At 36.7% G+C, this 23,509-nt stretch overlaps 2 protein-coding genes across 7 annotated transcripts in view; one reads left to right on the forward strand and one right to left on the reverse strand.

Moving 5' to 3' along the window:
• LOC137471358 (acrosin-like) overlaps positions 1 to 23,509 on the reverse strand; it is a 183,231-nt gene that overhangs the window by 102,297 nt on the left and 57,425 nt on the right. The gene's annotated exons all lie outside the window — the stretch shown is intronic.
• Positions 1 to 23,509, forward strand: part of EPRS1 (glutamyl-prolyl-tRNA synthetase 1) — a 37,976-nt gene that overhangs the window by 7,638 nt on the left and 6,829 nt on the right. The window contains exons 4-31 of one of the 6 annotated variants that reach the window (XM_068185594.1): positions 1,216 to 1,372; positions 2,513 to 2,652; positions 3,319 to 3,419; positions 4,680 to 4,806; positions 5,006 to 5,198; positions 5,578 to 5,749; positions 6,263 to 6,496; positions 7,518 to 7,602; positions 7,949 to 8,008; positions 8,301 to 8,321; positions 10,393 to 10,503; positions 12,015 to 12,151; positions 12,862 to 13,069; positions 13,496 to 13,608; positions 14,230 to 14,347; positions 14,458 to 14,832; positions 15,684 to 15,914; positions 16,573 to 16,821; positions 17,384 to 17,614; positions 17,937 to 18,202; positions 19,179 to 19,230; positions 20,078 to 20,287; positions 20,434 to 20,506; positions 21,280 to 21,359; positions 21,687 to 21,788; positions 22,340 to 22,495; positions 22,616 to 22,813; positions 23,172 to 23,345. In XM_068185594.1, coding sequence (XP_068041695.1) covers positions 1,216 to 1,372; positions 2,513 to 2,652; positions 3,319 to 3,419; positions 4,680 to 4,806; positions 5,006 to 5,198; positions 5,578 to 5,749; positions 6,263 to 6,496; positions 7,518 to 7,602; positions 7,949 to 8,008; positions 8,301 to 8,321; positions 10,393 to 10,503; positions 12,015 to 12,151; positions 12,862 to 13,069; positions 13,496 to 13,608; positions 14,230 to 14,347; positions 14,458 to 14,832; positions 15,684 to 15,914; positions 16,573 to 16,821; positions 17,384 to 17,614; positions 17,937 to 18,202; positions 19,179 to 19,230; positions 20,078 to 20,287; positions 20,434 to 20,506; positions 21,280 to 21,359; positions 21,687 to 21,788; positions 22,340 to 22,495; positions 22,616 to 22,813; positions 23,172 to 23,345 — 4,374 coding nt within the window. The remainder of the gene's footprint in view (positions 1 to 1,215; positions 1,373 to 2,512; positions 2,653 to 3,318; positions 3,420 to 4,679; positions 4,807 to 5,005; positions 5,199 to 5,577; positions 5,750 to 6,262; positions 6,497 to 7,517; positions 7,603 to 7,948; positions 8,009 to 8,300; positions 8,322 to 10,392; positions 10,504 to 12,014; positions 12,152 to 12,861; positions 13,070 to 13,495; positions 13,609 to 14,229; positions 14,348 to 14,457; positions 14,833 to 15,683; positions 15,915 to 16,572; positions 16,822 to 17,383; positions 17,615 to 17,936; positions 18,203 to 19,178; positions 19,231 to 20,077; positions 20,288 to 20,433; positions 20,507 to 21,279; positions 21,360 to 21,686; positions 21,789 to 22,339; positions 22,496 to 22,615; positions 22,814 to 23,171; positions 23,346 to 23,509) is intronic. The other 5 variants (XM_068185595.1, XM_068185596.1, XM_068185597.1 and 2 more) reach the window with 5 other exon arrangements.

Consider the following 23,509-nt stretch of genomic DNA (forward strand, 5'->3'; position numbering starts at 1 on the left):
AGTTTCTTCCTGGGTCTAGCTCAGAATAATCAATCATATGCTGCATTTTAAATTGATAACTGAAGTGAGCAGACAAATTGAAATTTATTCCCTCTGAAATTTGGAAATTTGGGGAGGGATTGAAGGACTTGATTCAGGTCTTTTCTTCTTGAAGCTGGTGGTAATCACTCTTCAATCACTCTTCAGCCCTCATCTCTGGTCTCAAGGGAAGTGTTGTCTTAGTACTTTGCCTGTGATGCATTAAAAAGTTGTAAGTTATCTTGTGGCTGTTTAAAATTTCTGTCCAAATCCCTTGTTTTTAAGTTAAGCCCAGACCTCAGGAAGCACACTTTCAGAGCTGGTATTTATGATACAATACTTCTTTTCATTTCTGCCTCTTTCCAAAATAATACTGTACTTGGAGAAGTACAGGGACAGCTGCATTTGTGGTGCACATATTTTGGCGTGCAACTGCAAATGACTGAACTGAATTCTGTGGTAGTTGTAATTACATCTGTGCCTGCCATGTTGGCTTGAATGTTGGAAGGATTCCTATTGCAGCTTGCAGAACACTTACACGTGAAATAGGACAAGAGGAGTAGAAGAGACACTTAGTCTCTTGTGGGATTGAGGGATTTGTTTATAGACAGGGCTACATTATTAACCAGCCTAATTTTTAATTTTTTTTTGTGTGCTTATGTACAAAGATAGATGGAAAAGACTTTTGCAGGAGCAGGGAGTAGGACTTGTGAAGGTCAGGGGTTTGATTTCTTCAAATCTAAAAGGAGATGAGGAAGAGAAAATAGACACTGAGGGAAAATGGGTATACTAACCAGCAGCAGCGCCAGGAAGAGAAATAGATGACAAAGATGATAAGTAAATAGCTAAAGGACAGTGACGATTTTTATATATAACTTTTGTGATGAGTACCTAAGAACTGCTTATTATTTTACCAATGGGAATAACTTCAGTGAAGTTAATGTTTTCAGCAGTTTGAATTCATGCTGGAGGAAGAAATTAAATTTCATCATTTAGTAAAATTCTGGGTGAATTTTTCAGTGTAATTTATTTTAAATATTCTTTCAACATATGTTATGATCTGATATATTTAATTCTAATGTTCCTGTTAATATTTTCTATTCAGCTGTTAGATCGATTGTATATTATTCAGTTATTTAACAAGCTTAATTCTCATTCCTGTAGCAACTTTAACTGTCTTTTGTCCCTTCAAACAAGATTGACCATTGGCTGGAGTTCAGTGCTACAAAGTTATCCACTGCCAGCCAGTTCCCTTCAGCCATCCAAGAACTCAACCACTGTCTGTCTCTACGGACCTACTTGGTGGGAAACTCTCTGAGTCTTGCAGATTTGTGTGTCTGGGCTGTACTAAAAGGTATTGGTTTATGTTCTCTCTTTCACTGGCTTGCAATATCAGTATATTGATACTTAATGAATATACAACAGGAATCCCCAATTTTTCTGTTTTGTGGATGTTAGTAGTGACTCCTGCCTGTATCGCAGACTGAGTACTGTCATGCACACTGCTGTGACCTGTGCATGACTAGTGATGGCAATAGTATAGCTTAGGAAATCCTGGATTTCTATTTTGTAAATTGTTGTTACATTTGGAAATTTATGAGTTGTAATCCCTAGGTAGAATTTTTTCTAACTTCTTTTGTATTAATAATTGTAAGAACATCTTTTATTACCTGTTGCCTCAATATGAAAATGTGCAAGGTAAATTATATGCATAGACCTTTTTGTGACATTATCTTAGCAGAGGAAATTTCTTCGGTGTTTACATTCAATTATTAAAAGAGGTAGATGTTACTCTGCAAAGTACCCTTTAGAGGTTAAAGAAACTTTGAAGATCTGTTTTTATGGATTTGTTTTTTATTTTCTCTTAGCTCTGTATCTAAAGGTGATAGGTGACAATCTACCACTCAGTATAACCCAATTCCACTTGAAAGTAAAGGGCATAATTAAGATTAAAAGCTAGTAGCTTTTGGTATTTTTTCAAAGTTGCTGCTCTTAAGAGCAATCTGAAGGGCGTATCCTTTTTTTTGTTCCTTTTCCCCATCAGAATCCTTCCAGTGAAGTTGTGTTCCTTGGAAATCAGATTGAGGGAATACAGCCCCTCAGAAATAAAGGGGGGTATTGGCACATGTTTCACTTATGATAAAGCTTAGAAAATATCAAATGTAAACACAATAAAAGGATGTCCTGTATTTCTGTCTTGAAATAAAGTTGCTATAATTTTGAGGTGGATAATACAAGGAAAAGTGTGTGTTGACTGTTCCCCCTCATCTTCTGCCTTGATGAGTCCAAGAAGGAATGCATTATGTTTTAGGTTTGAAGAGAATTTATTTAATTTGCTTTTGAATCACTTGTATCCCCATGACTAAATCTCTGCAGAAGAGAGAGTGAGTAGATTTTTAAAATCATCTTTTCTTAGTCTCAAAAAGCTGCTGTTGATAAAAGTAATTTTATTTTTATAATTTAATAGTTTGAAAACTTCTTTGTTTTCTAACAGATAATAGTACATGGCAAGAGCAGTTAGAACAAAACAAAGCTCCTGTGCATGCAAAGCGATGGTACAGCTTCCTTGAGGTACAACGTGCTTTCCAGTCAGTAGGAGCCAAGTGGGCTGCTGGTACACCAAAGGTTAAAATGGTAAGGTTTACTGAGATCCTCTGGCGAGGGTAGCTTTATTTCAGTGAATACACTGCAAGATTTTTTTTTTTATGCTAGAGAATTAAAAACTGAAAGTAAGCTTACAGTGTACGACTTACCCTGTAAGTCATACAGTGAACTAAACTTTTGTAAACTCTTGTTTACAGCTAAAGCTGTCGATATCAAATTTAGAAAGGCATGAGTTGTCCTAGTCCAGTGCTTAATTGGAATCGTGGAAATATGGCACTTCTTCTTTTAATCAGCACTGCTCTTTAGATATATTGTTTGCTTTTTCTAAAGACGGGTTGAGATCCTGATAGACTTGCAAAAATTGCTCTCTTTAGTTGACTGAATTTGTTAATCATATTCAGGTTAAGAACACTAAGATACAAAACCTTAACTAGAAATTGTTTCCTTCTATGGAATAAATTAGACAACTTGGTGTGACTTTTCAGTTGTGAACAAGATTTGAAGACAAAATAATTTAAAACTCTAGAATTAATATTTTTTGGAGTGCCTTGAGTAATGTGAAAGTTGTGAAGAGATGATGCAGTCCAGTATGGCAGCTTGTAGGTTTGAAAGGAGACTTTGATACAGCAGTTATTATCTAGAGTTTTATATCTGATTTTACAGCTAATACAATCTGTAATTATGTCTCTTTTCAAGGTAACAGAAAAAGAAAAGAAAGCAGATGTTGGGAAGTTTGTTGAACTTCCTGGTGCAGAGATGGGAAAGGTCATTGTGAGGTTTCCTCCTGAAGCAAGTGGGTAAGAAACATGAATACTTTGAGAAGGTTCTATTTTGTCTTTAAAAAAAAAAAAGTGCTTTAGTGAGGATGTTAATCAGCTTCTCAGACAAGGCTGTTAAACCAAATGAATGTTTAAAGCTTTGTCTCCACTAGAGCTGTTTGTTCACTTCTCCTCTGTACTTCATTGCACTGTTGACTCAACTTGGAATAGGGAGTTCAGTTGTGAGTTGATGTTGTGCTGCTCAGCAGTGGGATGAGGACAAACAGGAGGATGGCATTTGTATGGATAATGGATGTGTGTGCCCTGCCAGGAGCTATGGTGTGGACATGCAGTCCTTACAAATTGGGTCAAGAGACTTGGTGCTTCCCAAGGAAGCTTAGATTTGAGAAAGGAAAGATGTGTGGGATAGACTTCCTTGGGGAAGCTTGACATCAGATGTATAATGGAGGGCCAGGGGTCCAGACTGTGTGGAATACCAAAGCACAAACTCCTTAAAGACCACACAGAGGAGATATGGTGAGACAGTATAATAAACTCAATTTTTGGCCCGCTTTTCATTTTCTGTTTCTTTTTGGAGTTGCCTGATGGCCTATAAAATTTCCACGATTGAATTTGTTCATTAAACTTGCTGTTCAGCATCACATGACTTCTGTGGTTGTGTTTCTTACTCTATTAGTCCAATATAAATTGTTACTCAAATATTGTAAATTATGTATTATGTATATGTATGTCTATAACATATATTATTCTCAACTTACTTTAGTAGTTTTTAGTGTCTTAATCCTGATGTTTTAAAACACTTCTTCAGGGATGTGTTACTGTCTTGGTTTGCAAGAGATTTTAATTTTGTGGATTTGGGGATTTATATTTAGTTTAAAATGTCAGTAGCTTTATAGCTTATATTAAAAAATACAGAGCAGTCAGAAAATTCCACTCTTGTGAATGTGGTAGGTTCAGATTATCTTTTAGCTGCTACTGGGTATCATCAGCAGTTGGTTTAAGTTAGTCTGTAAAAATGGAGATAATTGCAGTCCAATCTTTATATCCATAGCAACACTCTAATTTACCAATTTAGTTATTTTTAACAGTTAGCTACTAAATTTGTGGTAGAAGAAACATAATCCATTTTCATAAACGTGTAGTATTTCAGCAAATATTGTAGGTTTGCTGTTTGTTACACTTAGATATTGCTTTCCATTCTTTCTCCTTCTCTCACAAATAAAGAAGTCTAGCTGAAGTAGTTCGGGTGTATATATTTATTTTTAATTTCCTTTTTAGATATCTGCATATTGGTCATGCCAAAGCTGCCCTGCTAAATCAGCACTACCAAGTTAACTTTAAAGGAAAACTTATTATGAGATTTGATGACACAAATCCAGAAAAAGAGAAAGAAGATTTTGAAAAGGTGTGGTAAGATACCAGAGTGATTATAGGCTGTGAAAGAATGATAAGTGCATGCCTCTCTTTTCTTTCATGCTTATTCTTATGGCTTATCCTTCCTGGACAATGGAGCATTAAAAACACCTCATCTTACATGAAGAGGATAAAGTTGTAAGAAAACTACCTTTCTTGAATATTACAGTGTACACTTTCACACTTGGCAGGTTATTCTTGAAGACGTTGCCATGCTGCACATCAAACCAGATCAATTCACATATACCTCAGATCACTTTGAAACAATAATGAAATATGCTGAGAAGCTTATTCAAGAAGGGAAGGCGTATGTGGATGATACTCCTGCAGAACAAATGAAAGCAGAGCGTGAGCAAAGAGTGGAATCTAAACACAGAAATAACTGTAAGATATTTTAAGCTTTGGTCTTGCTTTCTTACGTTTTTGATTTGGTATCAAAGCTTGATTTTTATTAACTAATATGAGTGAGATTACTAAATTGCATATCTTCAAGGTCTTTATAGGGACTTGAAAGTGTTTAGTGCGTTGTTCTGCAAGGCTGGATGGATTAAGTATACATTTAGACCAGGGCAGTAAACTTGGGTATGTACGAATTAATCAACCTTCATTGCCACTTAAAAAACTCAAAATGTAAAATGTGTGAAAATGAATTCCAGTGTCCAAAGATGGGGGTGATAGTGATTTTTGTTATGGCAGTAATGAAACTTGATTCTCTATCAGCTTCATAGCACCTTAGAAAATGGTTTCTTTTTGTTGTTCTTAGGTGTTAATAAGAATCTACAAATGTGGGAAGAAATGAAAAAGGGAACAGAATATGGACAAACTTGTTGTCTACGAGCAAAAATAGATATGAGTAGTAATAATGGATGTATGAGGGATCCAACTCTTTATCGTTGTAAAAACCAGCCTCACCCTCGGACAGGAAGTACCTACAAGTATGTCCACTTTCTCCTTGTGTGGCCTGTAGCTTTGGCTCTTTTCAGGGCATTTACAATTCCTTAGTAAAGTTCTTTTAATACTTGGAACCTGCTAGCATTTTTCAACCAGAATATATAATGAGTCTCTTGATTTCTGAAACTTGTGCAAATTACTTTTAAAACCTGTGAGATGGCCATCATGGTCAACAGTGAATATTATTTCAGTTCTGGTCCTTATATATGTTTGAAAGAAACATTAACAGTGTAGGGTTGTTTCTTTAGGCTTGAATATTAAGGCTGTGATCAGTTAATTTCTTGAAGGCTTTCTTCACCTTAAAAATGTATTGCCCTCTGGATCTTTCTGTGGACAATTCGTTGCATATGTGTTATTTTGGTCTTGATCTGAAAGTTTTCAGGATCGTAGCTTATAAATATTTATAATACATGGATATAAACTGCACTCAGTTTACATGTTTAGGTGGGAGGAAAGTGTTATGTTCTGCCCTGCTAATTAAAGATCTTTTTCATCAGGGTTTATCCCACGTACGACTTTGCCTGCCCCATTGTTGATAGTATTGAAGGCGTCACACATGCACTGAGAACAACTGAATACCATGACAGAGATGAACAGTTCTACTGGATTATTGAGGCTCTGGGCATAAGGAAACCATATATATGGGAGTACAGCAGGCTAAACCTCAACAACACTGTGCTCTCTAAGAGAAAGCTCACGTGGTTTGTCAACGAAGGCCTTGTGGATGGATGGTATGTTCCATGGCTGTAGGTCAGCACTGTTGCCTAAGATTCACATGACTGGCAAATTCATTTTTGCTTTTGGATAGTTTGAATGAATATTTAAACAATATTAAAGAATATAGATTAATTACACTGGCTTCTGTATGTACAGTGTGTCTGTTTCCTACTCTGTAGTAGCTGTGTAGATACATATTAATGTCTTGTAATAAACATGAGGCAGCTTATTTTTGTACTCTGGCTCTTGCTGTGGGTGGCATTTACATGTTTTCCACTCTTGAGTCATTGGTCGTTGTCATTGGAGTAATTCCTAAACAATGCCAGAAGAGGGCCTGGATTGAAGTGTCCATCTAGTCAAATCCATCCCACTTCTCTCCCACCTGCCCTCACCCTCCTTCTTTCTGATAATTTTTTCAGATTAATTTGATTTCTACAGACAGTGTTTGGTGGACTCGTTGTCTAGTTGTCAGTTGAGTTGGAAACTTAGATTCCTAGTTTATGCATGGAGACACTTGGCTAGAGCCAAATTTATCCTTTCTTGCCCCTGTCTGTTTTTTTTCCCTACAGGTATAGCTGATCTTATGATGGTCTTTACCTTTCCTTCCCTAAGCCTCCCTGTTAGGTCCTCAGCAAGGTTTGATTCATGTTCCCACCAAATTCAAATGTTACATTGCAGATCAGGCCTTTTTATTTCTTCCATAAGAGAAAAAAAATCTTAGAATTCTGTCACTTATATCAAGAGATAGCATTGTCACTTCTTTACAGTAACATTTTCTGGGTGTCCTTGGAAGGGAAGTAATGGATAGGGACACTACTTTTGCCTTGCTAGTTTTTGAGAGACCTAACCTTCACCATACAATTTGTATGGATAAGAGCTCAGTCTTCTCAGTTAGGTGTTGTCACCTAGCTGTGAGTTCACTAAGTAAAATAGGGGCTGTGCCTTTTGTGTGTGGCAGTATTAGTAAAGTTCTTGGTAAGTGCAGAATTTAGAAAATTTAGCGTATGGCACTAATGGAATACCTTTTTCCACAAGGGATGACCCAAGATTTCCCACTGTGCGTGGTGTCCTGAGAAGAGGCATGACTGTTGAAGGGCTAAAACAGTTTATTGCTGCTCAGGTGAGTGTTTTCTTCTGATTCTTTGAATCTCCCTTGATAAGTTTCACAAATTTTTGTGAAGCTTCACTTAATGTACTTGTCACTGGGAGGTTTCTGCTTTTGAAGCTTTGCTGCTTTCACGTGTATTACTTCAACAATGGTAGCACCTGTGAGTAGGTGTTGGCAAAATGGACTTGCAGGTTTCTTATTTGGAGAGGGTTTATTTTGCAAGCTCAAAAACTGTTTTTGATGAAAACAAACCATAGAGGGTTTTCAGTTTAAAGAATGTTTTAAATGTTTTAAATTAGTCTAGGAGCTAGAATATTTATATTAATGTGTTGGTTCGGGTTTTTTTTTTTTTATCTAGGGCTCCTCTCGATCTGTTGTGAATATGGAGTGGGATAAAATCTGGTCCTTTAACAAAAAGGTATGTGCTTACTCGGATTTGATGCTACTCCTGATATCCTCTTTCTAGGATATGTAGAGAATCCAGCGTTCATTGGAGTGCTTATCACAACAAGTAGCAGTTGCAGTATGCTGCATCATTTGGCACACTCTCAGGAAAATGGAATGTCCCCCCCTTCTAACCTGAAGAAGCACTAATCCTATTGATTCTCCTATACCAGTACTTACTTGCCTTCCTTAGTAGTACGGGAAAAGATAATGGTATTTGCTGTAAATCTGATCTGAAAACTGCATTTCATTTTTCTGCTTTCAAGCTGCGAGCTATCTATAAGAAGGTATTACTTAATGCTTTTTATCTTAGCATATAGCTTACAGTGCTGTAAGCATACATAGCATAAGCTATCATTTTGCAGCTTCATAGCACAGTCACACTTGCTTGTATAACAGGAGCTCTACAAACCCACTGAAAATGCATTATTCCTAGTTTTCAAAGGCTGCCCACCTCTAGTTTGGCTGATTTGTCAACATGAACATAAATTTTCCCCAATTTGGTTCACGTTCGCTGCGTTCCCTTTCCGTGGCAAAAGGACAAACGCACTGCGTGCTCTGCCTGAGGAGATCAAGCCAGCACTGCTGGAGTTTCTGACTGAAAGGCAAATCAGGAATATTGCATCTTGACCTGATGAGTTGCTTTTTGGCAGCAGATTCTTGGACACTATAATAAGGCGATTTGTTTTCATGAGGATTGCATATTTTGTGTGATTGTGGAAACACCTGTTATTTTGCACTGGGATTCCTGCTTGGTTTTGCTTAGATAGTACCCAGATCTGTTCATTTAAATAGTTCTTGCTTGTCTGGCATGTGTCTTGTATTTCTTCCATGTATTTTGCATTTGATTTGCTACATGCACATAGGTTTATGAATTGGTTCTTTCTGTTGCTGCATAAATATATTTATGGCAAACAACTGATTGGAGGGGAAGAACCCGCAATGGATTGTCAAGGCTCATTTATTTTAAATTTACATTTAAACTGAGTTTCTTAGACCTCTGACTCAGCTCCTTGTACAGCACCATATTTATTAGCCAATTTTTATTTACATGTGGCTGTGCACATTGAAAGCTGTCTGCAATATGAGAAAAACCAGTTGGCTGCTTACAGGTAGTTCTGAACTCAAAGACTATCAGTGTGACAACTCATTTTTTACACGATCCTGTAATTTTTAGCACCTGACAAGGGATTGTGAGTCTTAATGAATAAAATACAGAGCCTGGTAATAACACTATGAAATCATTTAATTATCAAAATTATGATATTAAATCATATAATACACCTACATTTTGAGATACATACACAAGTTGTTTTTCAAAGTGTATGTCTGACATTTAGGTGTCTGACTTCAGTGACTACTAACTTATAAAAGTGTGTCTTCTTAAAAGTGAATCATTATATCACTTTATTATCTAATGTCAAGTAATTAGAAGTTAAATACTTTTCTCCAAAATATAGAAAAATATATAGCAGTGTAGCTTTTCACTTGAGCAGGAATAAACCAAAGAGAGCAAAAGTCACTTTATATTAATAAAAGCAGGTGTTTTTCTTTGTGTTAGTTTCCAGTTAATCTGGTACATCTCTGATACTCCTTTCGGTCTTAGATGACTGCTTTACTTGAATTATGTACTTAAGTGCCTCTGAACAGTTTCACAAACCAGTATTTCAGGTATAAAAAAATGCTGTGAAAAACTGCAGGCGCTAAGTTTGATAATGGGCCATAAAAATACAGGAAGACATCCTAGTGGTACCTTTTTCTTGTCAAACTCATGTTGTAGAAATCCTAATGAAGTCAATGTTATGGTATTGCCTTATTATAGTATCTAATGTGTCTGTAGTAAAATTGCAGACTTGATTGGTGCCTCCTCTACAGCCAGTTCTGTCACTGATTCTGTTGGAGTACTGGCCTAGAAAATGAGTATGAGATCAGGTCTTGTGCTGCTGGAAAAAGAACAAACTCCACTTAAAAATTATTGCTTTAAATTTAGTTAACTAGAGAAAAAGTAGCTCAGATGTAATGGCTTATGTGCACAGTAAAACTGTATCAGAGTACATTTTTGTGTCTTCCATATAAGGCATTGGGTCATAATTTTGGTTACTTCTGCTGTCAGTAGTACCCAATCCAGATTTTACTCAGAGTATTTTGGTAAAGATTGGAAATTGTAAAGTATTATCACTATTCTCTCACTATTATGTAGCTTTGGATGAATGTGACATTAAAGCAAACTTTGAAAAAATGCAGTAACATAAAGAATACCAGTTAATATTATTTTTTTTTTTGTGGTTATTGTTTTGTAAGGCATCTTTACTCTGTCAGTGGCATATATTCATGATGCACCTCATTTGTTTCCTGTAGGTTATAGACCCAGTAGCACCTCGGTACACTGCTTTACTGAAAGATGCAGTGGTCCCAGTAAATATTCCTGAAGCTCAAGAGGAGATGAAAGAAGTGGCTAAACATCCAAAGGTTCTTGCTTTACTCTCTTAATATTCTTGTACTGCAGCTCAGTAAGGTTGGGAAGTACCTAGGCATGAAACAGTCAGGAAGGAGAGCCCGGCTTTTAGCTTGCTCAGATAGCATCAGATTTATCCAAGGGGTGCATTTTTTGCCTCGGAATTGTCAAAAACTATGCAACTACTAAACACGTTTGCTCTTTTAAGACAAAACTCTTTTTGTAAATATATAGAGTGCATCTAAAAGGTGCCCTAAAAGGCCTCTCTGGAAGCTTTCAGAAGAGGTGAGTCATTACAAGCCTGGAGTGCTGCTCAAGCTGGTTTTCCTATTGTTTGATGCTAACTTTCACAGAGGTTAAATATGAAATTTTATTCAAGCTCTGTGGCTATAATACAGTAAACACTATCCATTAACAGTGAGATGTTTTTTAAGTGGTTTATAAAATCAGGTTTTATGTGGAGAGGTAACATATTAACCTGTTGATTCTGTCAATCTCTGGGTTTTTAATATGCCTTTTAAATTTGTATAGCAAATAGTTCTTATCAAAAGCTAAGAACTTGCTGATTTGATACTTTTAGTATCCAGTAAACAGAGTAATATCCTTTAAAAGGGGAGTGTGTTACTGATGCAGCTCTTTCTTGGTGCTACAAGTAACACAGATGCTTTCCTTTGAGTTCCATGTCTAAAATAGTGCTTAAATGTCACTGAAAGCATCCCTTAGTTATATTTATATACACTTACACTGAGAAATGAGTGAATATTGCTGAGGCTTTGCTTAATTTCTTTGTTTTGATTTTGTTGCTCTGAGTGTTCCTGTAGCAATTTCTTGTAACTGGAGGTTGACATTAGGTTTCCCCTCTTCCTCATGGCTGATGACAAGGAAACAGGTTTTAAGCAGATGCAAGTGAGAATTGTAACTCTTCAAGGCTCAAAGACTGTGACGTTTGGTCAGATACAAGGCAGCATAGTATAACATTGATAGTACCAGTAAATGCTGCCTCCAATATGTAATGAAATAAATACTGACCAGAAGAAACAAATTGAAAACTCCTGACCAGCTGAAAAAGTCTGAACTCACAGCTGTTGGCCTTTTTAGACAATAAAAGTTTATCTCAATTGTTGAGTTACTTTAAAGCTGAGTATTTTATAATTGATGTAGTTCTGGCTTCTGGTCTTTACAAATCTATGCAGCTGAAAGGAGCTCCATATGCATTTCCATAATAACTTTATAAAAAAGCAAAAGTGAGAGTTCTAAAATGAGTTTTGAAGGGAATTTGCATAGCAAAATGGAAACTTAAGAAAAACTTTGGGTTTACCTGTGAGATATTAAAGATGTATGGACCTTAAGGAAATGGAATATGCTGTCAATGGATTTTTTGAGTGTACTGTCAAGGGAATGTGGGCAACACCTGTGAACAAGAAACTGGAGAGAACTGTGAAAAAACATTGTAGCTTTGCATTACTGTTATTGTCCATCTTCTGTCTTCATCTATTATCTTTGAAATGTAAACCATTGTTCACAGAATGCTGATGTTGGGTTGAAGCCTGTGTGGTACAGCTCCAGAGTCCTCATTGAGGGCGCAGATGCGGAGACCCTGGCGGAGGGAGAGGTGGTGACGTTCATAAATTGGGGCAATATCATCATCACCAAATTAAACAGGTAGCCTGTTCAGTGGCAGATGAAATTAATTTTTACTTTTCAGCTTTTTGTTGTCTTTTATTTTTAACAGGAAGCTTGTAACAGTAAAGAATTAATGGTTGGCCATATATGTCTATTCTATGATTCTATGTTTATAAATCTACTTTGAAATACACCATGAAACTGCATGTTAGCATAGGGTGTCTATTTCTGTAGATTCGGGTTGGAAATCCTTAGTCAGTCCTGACACTGCATGTCCTTTTCATCCAGTGCTCTCCATGATTCTGTGGTAATATTGCCACTGTAAAACAGCTTTTTCAGACAGAAAAAAACCACCTGGAATATTAACAACTTTCACCCTGTAACAAATACTGCTTTTGCATACTGAGAAAATAAACCTGTCACAGTTTCAGTTGCACAACTGTTGAGGTGGGGAAGGAGACCATTTAATGTCATCATGGTATCTTTGAAGTGGTTCTGTTGAGACAGTGCCAGAATGAGGTGAGCTCTGATAGAGAACATAAATACGCAAAGTTTTTTTTCCCCATGCTTTTTACTCTATATTGATATTTAAGACAACAAAATTAATGGAGAACTTAAATGGCAGTGAATGCACTCTTTCATTTTCTATGATTCACACGTCAAAACTGAACTCTGAACACTTGTTTTTGCAGTATTGAATCAGAACCGATCATTTAGGCTGTACCATAATATTTTCTGTTTTCCTGTAGAAATTCAAGTGGAAAAATTGTATCCATCAATGCTAAGTTGAACTTAGATAATAAGGACTTCAAAAAAACTACTAAGATCACTTGGTTGGCTGAAACTCCACGTGCACCCCTCATCCCAACTGTCTGTGTTAATTATGAGCATCTGATCACTAAGCCAGTTCTAGGTAAAGATGAAGACTTCAAGCAATATATCAACCGAAATAGCAAGGTGAGTTATATTTTTGTCCCCTTTAATTCCACAAACTTAGTGTTGTCTGGGGTTTTTTTGTCGTGGGTTTTTTTTTTTAATTCACTGTTTCTAGTTGTTTTTTTTAAAATATAATTGTTTTTTTGTCAAACAGATAAATTGTGCTGGTGTATCTCGTTTCTGTGTTTCAATGTAACCTGTCATAATCTCAGAATTAAAATATGACTCTTGTTTATTCTCAGTTGTTACCAGGCTTTTACACATCTGAGACCAATAGTTTGAGTTTTGCATCTTCTTGCTAGTATTTGTTCTGCTGCTGCTGGAATTAAGTAACATTTTGACACTTTGAAAAGGAGGAAATCACCACTATCCTTCTACAGTTCTACTCTATTTCTTACTGTTCCTTTGCTCCATTAGACATGGACTGATTTCTTTTAACACTTACAGCAAGAAGAACTGATGCTGGGTGATCCGTGCCTTAAGGAGTTAAAAAAAGGTGACATCATACAACTTCAGAGGAGAGGATTCTTTATTTGTGATCAGCCCTATGAGCCAGTGAGGTAAGTTACCTGAGAATGGCCTAAACAGACTTCACAGAATTTGCTTTAGCTTGCTCTGTTTTAGTGTTCTCACACACGCACATTGGCAAGAGTAATGTTGTCTGCAAATACTTTCCTCATTACCATGATCTTTGCGAGGAATATCTCGGTGGACTGGCATGGCTTTTATTTTTTATTACATTCCTGCCTCTTCAAACTGTCTTAAGCCAAGTATGATGCATTTGAGGTGCACCCCAGCTAAACTAGATTTGGTAATGAGGTCATGGTTTCATTGTGACTTGGAGTATAGAAATTTAATAGCAGTGCTACAGAATAAAACAGGCATTTTTCCAATTAGAGTGTGCACATACTACTTAATTGTAGCACTTTTTTAGCGAGCTATCAAAACATCTACATGCAATTATAACATATAAATATAAAAAAAAAGGAAAAGTTGCATATAAGAGGAATCATTGCAGATGCCCAATTATGTAAATGTAGGTAATTATAGCTGTGTATAAAGATTAACCTGCAGTTGTGTGAGAATATCTCTTAGAAAGAGTAGCTCATTTGTTTCAATACATGTTTGATATTTATCTTTTATTTCCTTTACTGTTGTGTTTTCTGTAAATCTTGTTATAGTCCTTACAGCTGTAAAGATGCCCCATGCATTTTGATTTACATCCCTGATGGACACACTAAAGAAATGCCAACATCTGGGTCAAAAGAGAAGACCAAAGCTGAAACTGCAAAAAAAGAGGTAAACTGGTGATTTAGGAAAGTACCATAAAATGTATTACTGTAAGTCTATTTCTGTATTTCTATACAAGATTACATGCTGAATACTTGGCTTTTTTTTTTTTTTTTAAGGCTAGTTTAGTTGTGAAAGGAAAATCTGCTCCAGTTATTGGTCATGCCTCTACTCCAGCCTGTACTGAATCATCTGAAGGTCACTTGATCATCTACAACAAGGTGGCTGCACAGGGTGATGTAGTTCGTGACTTGAAGGCTAAGAAGGCAGCAAAGGAAGACATTGATAAAGCTGTAAAACAACTCCTGGCCTTGAAAGCAGAATACAAAGAGAAGACAGGCCAGGATTACAAGCCAGGAAATCCTCCAGTATCTGGAACTGCACAGTCATCAAAGCTTGAGACCTCTGGTATCTTGGACAGTAAAGCTCTGTACGATAAAGTAGCAGAACAAGGAGAAGCAGTCCGAAAACTGAAAGCTGAGAAAGCATCTAAGGTGATGGTTAAAATAATCCTGTGGTTTGTCTGGGTTTGCATAGCCCATTGTTCCCTCTCTGTGGAGGTGAATGGGTGCTTATGGATCCAGGGTTTTTGTAGTGGTTGTCATTTGGACTGGGCTCTGTTCTGTCAAGACTTGTGTTTTCCAATACTTACATCTTCAGTTAGATTTGCATGACCAAGTTTGTACTGGTGAATTCCCATATTTCTTAGGTTGGTGCTGTGAAACATGGACAGAATTTTCCCAACAGCAAGAGCTGATTAACTATCCAAATCAAGTTCTTGAGATTAAAATGCCTTGGCAATTTCTTCATTTATTTAATTTGGTATGGTCAAATTATGTGATGTCACGGGATTAAATTGTTGCTGTTTAGACCTTAAAATAAAGCTCCAAAACCAGAGAGGAAAGATCCAAATGCCACAGATGTTTTTGAGACATCTTCCTCTCTGTAACTGTACATAGCAAACATTGCTACTATTAGCTGTGTTATTTCCTTTCTTTCTAATGCAGAACAAGAAGAGAGGGAAAATAACATAGTTTGCCTAGTGGTTAAATAATGTTGATAGTAAAAGTATCTTGATGCCACCATAAAATCTAAATTAATTTATTATTATAATTTTACTTAGGACAGTTAGGGTTATAAATCCCTTAAGAGGAGTTACTTTATTAAAATAGGAAATTAGTAGAGAAAACTTCTCTGAATAACTCTACTAAGTACTTAGGAAGAAGGAATGGGTGCATATAAAATGCAAGTCTTTTTATGAAAGTATTTATGGTACTCTTGAGAGTCTTATGTCTCTATATCTTTGTTCCTCCCTCTTTCTGTCCCCCTTCCTTTCTTCTTTCAGGATGAGATAGGTGCTGCTGTGGAAGTCCTTTTATCCCTAAAGGCAGAATATAAGCGACAGACAGGCCAGGAGTACAAGCCTGGAAGCCCACCTGTGGCCTTTGTCCCTCCTCAGTGTTCTCCTGTTCCTACTCCTCCATCCCCATGTCCAGTAGACAGCAAGGCTCTGTACAGCAAAGTAGCTCAACAAGGAGAAGTGGTCCGCAAGCTCAAATCGGAGAAAGCTTCAAAGGTGTTCTACCTGTGGATACTTCTGAGTGGAACAGTGTCTCCAGTGTAGGCTAAAACCCAATGGCAGGTTTTGTGAAATTTGAGGAGCAAAACATAAGCTAGTTCCATGAAGTGCTTTCCTAAATTCTCTTGGTCTGACTGCATGAGTTCTGTGTTAGTGCATGGAAAATAAATAAGTTCTTTTTTTAGTTATACAAGATAAGTGAAGCAGAGTATAGGCAGTAACTTGAAAGAAGGGCTGTAACTTGGAGACAGAATGGCAGCAATAAATTTGGGAGTTACCTGATCATGGCCAAAGAACCATTATTTCTTCAGAGTCTGTGTATTTGCTGCTATTCTCCAGTGTGCAGCTCATGGACTGCTATAACTGGAGGGGGACTAAGCCACCTAAATGGGAGGCTTTTATAGCTCAGAAGTCAGCCCTTACCTACACTACCTGATTTGGTCCTTTGGTGTACAACTTGTAGGTGTTCTGGCTAAAATGTTTTACCACATAACTTAGTAATAACAGCTTATACTCACAGGATAGCTGTAGAAGTTTTATTACAATAGCTGTGTTAGTGCTGTTCTAGAAAAGCTTGTGTTATCTGAGCTATTGTGTTACACCTCTGTTATTTCTGCCCTTATCTGCAACTGCTGTTTTTTCTCTCTTGCTTCAGGAGCAAATAGATGAGGCTGTGAAAATTCTTTTAAACCTAAAAGCAGAATATAAACAAAAGACAGGTCAAGAGTACAAGCCTGGAAATCCACCCTCAATGCCTCCTTGTCTATCTTCCACTGCACTTCCATCTCCTGTCTGCTGCAGTAACTTGGCAAGCTGTAGCTTAGTGGATGGCAGAGCACTTTATGATACTGTAGCTGAGCAAGGGGAAGTGGTACGCAGACTCAAGGCAGAGAAAGCTTCCAAGGTACAATAGGCATTAGAGTGAGCAATTGTAATTGTAATCACATTTGGCCACTGGAGGGAAATCTTTCACCAAGTAGTGATCAAGCTCCCCTATATCCAGGTCATGCATGCTCTGATAATGCAAAAAAAACCTGTTCTGGTGCTGGATACTTTTCTGACTCAGATATACGAAGTCAAATTAACCTCTCATATCTAGGTCAATAGGCACAAGCATGGCAGATACCAACCTTGGAGAAGTGTTTAATATATTTTACTATCTCTTGCTGTATTTGGGACAAGTGACTGTTCAGCTGTCTAGTGTGCTGCAGCAATAGCAAGACTTTTCAAAACTAGACAGATTCAGTGATGGTTGTGAGAGAGAAACCTGCAGCTTTTTAGGTGCTTCTGTGGGGGGTGGTTTCTGCCTGTACTTCCACCTTGCAAAATTAGTTTTGATGTTAGGTTGTTTTTGGGGGCTTTTTTGTTGGTTGGTTAGGTTGGTTCCGTATCATGATAATCAATGCTTCTGGCCAGTTCTCTCTTTAATTCTCACCAGTACATCTTGCTATTTGTCTTCCACACAGGATCAAATAGATGAAGCAGTAAAACTCCTCCTTTCTCTAAAAGCTGACTACAAGGAAAAGACTGGGCAGGAGTACAAGCCAGGACACCCACCAGCAGCTCAGGGGGCTTTGCCTCAGACACCAAACACATTAGCCAGCGGTCCAGACACTCCTGAAGCTAAAGCCCTTTTTAGCAAAGTAGCTCTTCAAGGAGATGAAGTTAGAAAATTAAAAGCAGAAAAAGCAGACAAGGTAATAACATATAAACTGTAGTGTAAAAATGTAATATATGTATTTAAATCTAAAAATCTCTTTGAAATTCAGTGTGATTGTGGGAATTAGAAATGTACCTTTAAAATAGGCAGCATTTGAATTCTGAGATCTGAAACATTCTTTTAAAATTAGATATGCTGTCAGATATGGTCCTTTAAAATGTCAGCACATTAAAGTTAAGTACTGGCTTATGCAGATTTTTCTGCCAACAGTCTGTGAATGTCCATAATGCCATATAGATTTTTTTTTTTATAGAGCCATATTATTCCAGTGATTTCTCTATAATTTTTTTTTCTTCAAGGAAAAGATAGATGTGGCTGTTAAAGAACTTCTTCAGTTGAAGGCCCAGTATAAGTCTGTTGCAGGAGTCGATTATAAACCAGTGTCTGCTAGTGGTGTAGATGACAAAGATAAAAAGAAGAAAGAGAAGGAGAACAAGTCTGAAAAACAGAGTAAGCAACAGAAGCAAAATGATGGCCCCAGAAAAGAACCTTTGCAAGGACAGAGTGGTAATGAGCGCTCCTCAAATGGATCAGGAGAGGGTCAAGGCCCTAAGAAACAAACCAGGTAAAGATGCAATCTTTAATCTTATTGGATAAAAATATCAAGTGTCTACATCTGCTCAGATTTAGAGTTTGATATATGTCTCATTTCACTTAAAGTGTGGACATTTGCAGAACAACTGGATTGATTTTCATATTCAGGATTGAGCCAAAAGCAAGTCATCAAAGTTTATTTAGTGTCAGTTGTACCTCAGCATCTTGTATTGTTACCGTCACTGAAAAGTTTTTGTGCTTATTATTTGCTTCTGTAAATGTGCTGCTGTGTCTTGCTCAAAGTTTAAATGTCTTTTTACAGTGTATATTATGCAGCACTATGTATTTCCTGTTTCATATACATAAATCATATATTTTGTAGAGAAATATATTTTTGTATAGAAATATTTTGTATAGAAATAATGCCTGAAAAAATGTATTTCTCTCCTTTAAAACTTACGTGTTTGTAGAGATAAAAAACCTTTACTTTCGTGTTTTGTCATTGGAGTCTGGCAAGTCTGGCAAGATCAATTTTCTGTCACAAACAGTGTGACTGACATTCACATGAATGGTGAATTCGAATTACATGTCCTTCCTGAAATTGTAGCTACTGGCTAGGTAGGAAATGTTTAAAATAAAGAGTAAAACAGCTTACACAGAGGTCTGGTTAATCTTAGGTTCTTACTGGACTGCTTACTGGTGGTTGGATTTTTTAATTTGTTGCTGTAAGGTTCTTTGATATAGCCATAGTAAGAATTAGAAGTGTTCAAACGGTACTAAAAAATTGGAGCTGTTCTTATAAATATTCTTGTTAGGGTAAGGAAATGCTAGCAACCCCCACCAGCCAAAACTTAGCCTTTTGATGTAAAACTAAAACATTCTCTTCCAAACGAAAACATTCTTATTATGCCATACCTCCTGCCCCAAAAGAAAAAAGAAAAGGCTTAGGATAAGTTTCATGGCTAAATGCTGAACAGCACAAATCTGGTTCTTTTGTCATACCATAGGCTGGGTCTAGAAGCTAAAAAAGAAGAAAATCTTTCAGAGTGGTTCTCTCAGGTAAGTGCACATCAGTTTGATTTAATTGTTTCATTCTGTTATAAATCAATGTCTGTTTGGGATTTACATCTTTCTGTTTGAGTTTCTTTTTTTTTTCAATCCAAAGCAAAGTGTTTGCTCTTTTCTATGTCTTATGTTGTTATCATGGTCTTAAATAGAATTGCCTTGTAGGAAAGAGCTGAATAAATTTAGTAAGCTGTAAAAAGGGTGAGTGTCAACCACCCGACCTCATATATATAGTATATATATGATTTTCTTTATTCATACCTGGATTCCTCTTATGTCAAGAGTAAAAAATTTAATTGAAATTATAGGAATTTCACAGACCTGAGAGTTTTATTTCACCTGAAGGTGATGCATAACAAAATTTAGTATGTGTTGATACGGAACAATTTTGCTGGCTTGTGAGATTGAAAACAACCCAGGTAGAGATGATTAGTTAAGATTGGTCTTGTTATGGGTGATTGTAAGTAGCTGTCAGTGGTGTACATTTCCTGTCAGTAGTATTTTTGCCTGTACTCGAAGGAACAAAAGTCTCTTCTGACATGAGCTAGAGATATTTCTTACAGAGGTGCAGTTTTGTGTTCCTGGATAGTAACTATAGTCTCTTACTTGCATTCATGAAATTCAGTTTTAGTTAAGTGTTTACAGTATTCAGACCTATTATTAAATTTAATGGTTAAACTTCTTTAGGTAACACAAGTGACCCTAGAGTAAATCTTAGCTGCTAACAATTTGAGCAGTTTTAAGTAGGAGACTTCTCTTGAATTGCATGACACACACCTGGATTACTGAATGTTCTCTCTGTACAAACTGAAACTTCAGCCTGTGATTAATCTTTTGCAAGGTGATCACAAAATCAGAGATGATTGAATACTACGATGTCAGTGGCTGTTACATTCTTCGTCCTTGGGCTCACGCTATTTGGGAAGCCATCAAAGACTTCTTTGATGCAGAGATCAAGAAACTTGGAGTGGAAAACTGCTACTTCCCCATGTTTGTGTCCCAGGCTGCCCTAGAGACAGAGAAGTCTCATATTGCTGACTTTGCTCCTGAGGTACGCTTCAAAACTTCATTTTAGTCTGACTGTAAGAAAACCCAACCACTTAGTCTGCAGCTGTGTATGAAAGTAAGTTTGGGGCTAGAGCATTTTTCCCCAAACTTGTTTTGTTTGGTTTTTTTTTTATTTTCTCCTTTTTTTAGGTTGCTTGGGTCACAAGATCTGGGAAAACAGAACTGGCTGAACCAATTGCTATACGTCCCACAAGTGAAACAGGTGGGTCTCTTTTCATGTAGTTTGGCTGTAAATTTCTATATGAAGTTCTGTGTATAGTGTAGCTGATAGACAAGAGTTCCTTCTGAAAAGTGGAAGCCCCCATTTTTCAGAATGTTTTCTGTAACTCCTTAGGAAAATTTTTTAATCTTGTTGCTGCTCATAGCAAATCTACATTATATGTTCCCTTAAATAGACACATTTAGGAAATGCAGACTTCTTCTGGAATTTTTTCATTAATATCCTGAAGACTGACTTACTTTGTCTGAAAACACATTTGATTATTTGGTTTATAGTGTTTATAATAAATTTTTTTCAACTCATAATTCACTTCAGTTTGGCATGTGTTTTGACTGTAACTGTTACTCTAAGTAATTTAAACAAGCATTTTAAGACCTAAGGCTGGATGAGTTTTTTATTGAGTCAGGTCTAGTATATAATCCTGAAATCTTGAGGTCAGGGAGTTCTATTTAAATAACACTCAGATGTATTTACCATACTGTAAGCCAATGATTCAAACACAGTGTCATTAAATAATAAGCTTTGGATTGTACTTTGACCAACAGCAACCAAGCTCTTTTGCAGAGACTTGGGATGAAGTGGAAGTACTCTGGTGAAAATATTATGTATTAAGACAAAAAAGTTATTTTAAAGGAAATGAAACATAAAAGCATAATTCTCACAGCAGAGAATGTTAAGCTTATATGTAGCAAAAGGAAAAGTTTGACATAAATGTTTTTATTGTGTGGAGACTGAAAGCTGCTTTCTTTTTACAGTCATGTATCCTTCCTATGCAAAGTGGGTGCAGTCACACAGGGATCTTCCTATCAAGCTTAATCAGTGGTGCAGTGTTGTGGTATGTGCACACAATTCCTGAGTCCCTCTTCTTATCACAGGTGCAGTGTAGGACAGGTATTCTCTATGGACTTGGCATGATCATAATGGTCACAGCACATATTTCAAGGCAAAATTATTACCATGGTTTATATGATATGTTTTTCCCAGTGTTTCTAATAAAACATTCTTTATCAGTGTGCGTGGTTGATTGTATTAAGTAGAAATCTGTAACTAGCTGGCTTTTTTATCTTTATTGAGAACTTTCTAATACTTGCTTATAAATATTATTTTTAATAATAATTTGACACTTCATAGTGTTACATTTTTTTTGCTTCTGCCCCTCCAGCGCTGGGAGTTCAAACATCCCCAGCCTTTCCTTCGCACTCGTGAGTTCCTTTGGCAGGAGGGTCATACAGCATTTGCAACATATGAAGAAGCAGCAGAGGAGGTAAAAGCAAATGCACTGGTGCTTTTCCTTTCAGGAAGTTATCTTACTCTATAGCAACACAAACAAATCTTTGTACTGAGACCTTGAGGAAATCTTTTTTTTGAGAGCCCTTGTGAAAAATGCCATGTTTATTAGAACCCATTTTTTTCTCAGATGTAACCCATTTCTGAGGCTTCAGTCTCTACAAACAATATGGGGAGTTTGAAGAGTGTGATATATAGTGTCTGCTTTCCTTAAAATTATTTTTCTTAAAAATACTTCAAAATCAATTTTCCTTAAAAATTTAAATAATGCATCCACGTGTTTACTGCTAGAAGTTTTAAAACTTTCTTTGCCCAGTTTTAAAACTTTCTTCTTGTTTTCTGTCATGACTTACAGTTGTTGCTTTTTGATTCAGGGAAAATAAAGTAATTGAAGAAATCTTAGTTTCTAAACAAAGTCCTGAGAAAGTGTCAAATTTTTAAGATTTCAGACTCTGTCATGTAAAAATATTTCATGATGTAACAAATGCAAAATACTGGGTAATTCTGAAGATAGTTTTTTCATCATAGGTGCTGCAGATACTTGATCTCTATGCTCGGGTGTATGAAGATCTCTTGGCAATACCTGTTGTGAAAGGAAGGAAGACAGAGAAGGAGAAGTTTGCTGGGGGGGATTATACAACCACTTTAGAGGCATTTATATCTGCCAGTGGAAGAGCTATCCAGGTATTTGCCTATTAAAATAATTCCTTTTTTCATTAAATATAGGAAGATGAAATATTTAAACTGATGCTTGATAGACTTAGCTTTCCATTTAATAGAATTTTCTGTGTGCATCTATTTCAGGGAGCAACATCACATCATCTAGGACAGAATTTCTCAAAGATGTTTGAAATTGTGTTTGAGGATCCCAAGAAGCCAGGAGAAAAACAGTTTGCTTATCAGAATTCCTGGGGCATTACAACTCGGACTATTGGTGTAATGACAATGATTCATGGAGATAACATGGGATTGGTACTCCCACCTCGTGTAGCCTGTATTCAGGTGTGTAAAAATGCCTTAAACTGCTTTAGTTTCCTTTCTTGTCTTGGAATTCCATGAGCATTTCATATCAGGCAGCTGGAAGACTTAATATAGGATGGAGCTATCTAGTTACAGAGTAGCTGTGTGAAGTTAATACAAATCATTAGGATACTTGTGGTGGACCAGTCCCCTTTGATAGTTCATCCATTTGAAGTAATGTTATTTGTCCATTAATATGAAAAGGGAAGTGTATCCTTAATTTCTGAGAGTATGAAGGAAATTACTGGAATATAGGGCCACAATATTGGTTTCAAGTTTTTTATAACTATGAGCTAATTTTTTTTTTGTAGCATAAAGTACATGTCCTGTTCTATTGCAGGTTGTAATTATTCCCTGTGGTATCACAAACTCCCTTTCTGAAGAGGACAGAGAGTCTCTGTTGAAGAAATGTAATGAATATCGTAGCAGGCTGCTTGCTGTGAACATCCGTGTCCGGGCTGATTTGAGAGACAACTACTCGCCTGGCTGGAAGTTCAACCACTGGGAACTTAAGGTACTTTTCCTTCCAGGAGGTGTTTTGAAGCCTAGGTGAGGGGTTTATATGAGGTATGCTATGTATGCCCTGTGTTCTGAAGGCAAATATGTTCCGTAAATTAAGAATTGCTGCTTGATAATCAGTGATCGCTTTTGTGAATTAATGAAGAAAAGGTGTTTTCC

Source organism: Anomalospiza imberbis, chromosome 3 (assembly GCF_031753505.1).
Source record: "Anomalospiza imberbis isolate Cuckoo-Finch-1a 21T00152 chromosome 3, ASM3175350v1, whole genome shotgun sequence".
Classification (NCBI taxonomy): Eukaryota; Metazoa; Chordata; class Aves; order Passeriformes; family Viduidae; genus Anomalospiza; species Anomalospiza imberbis.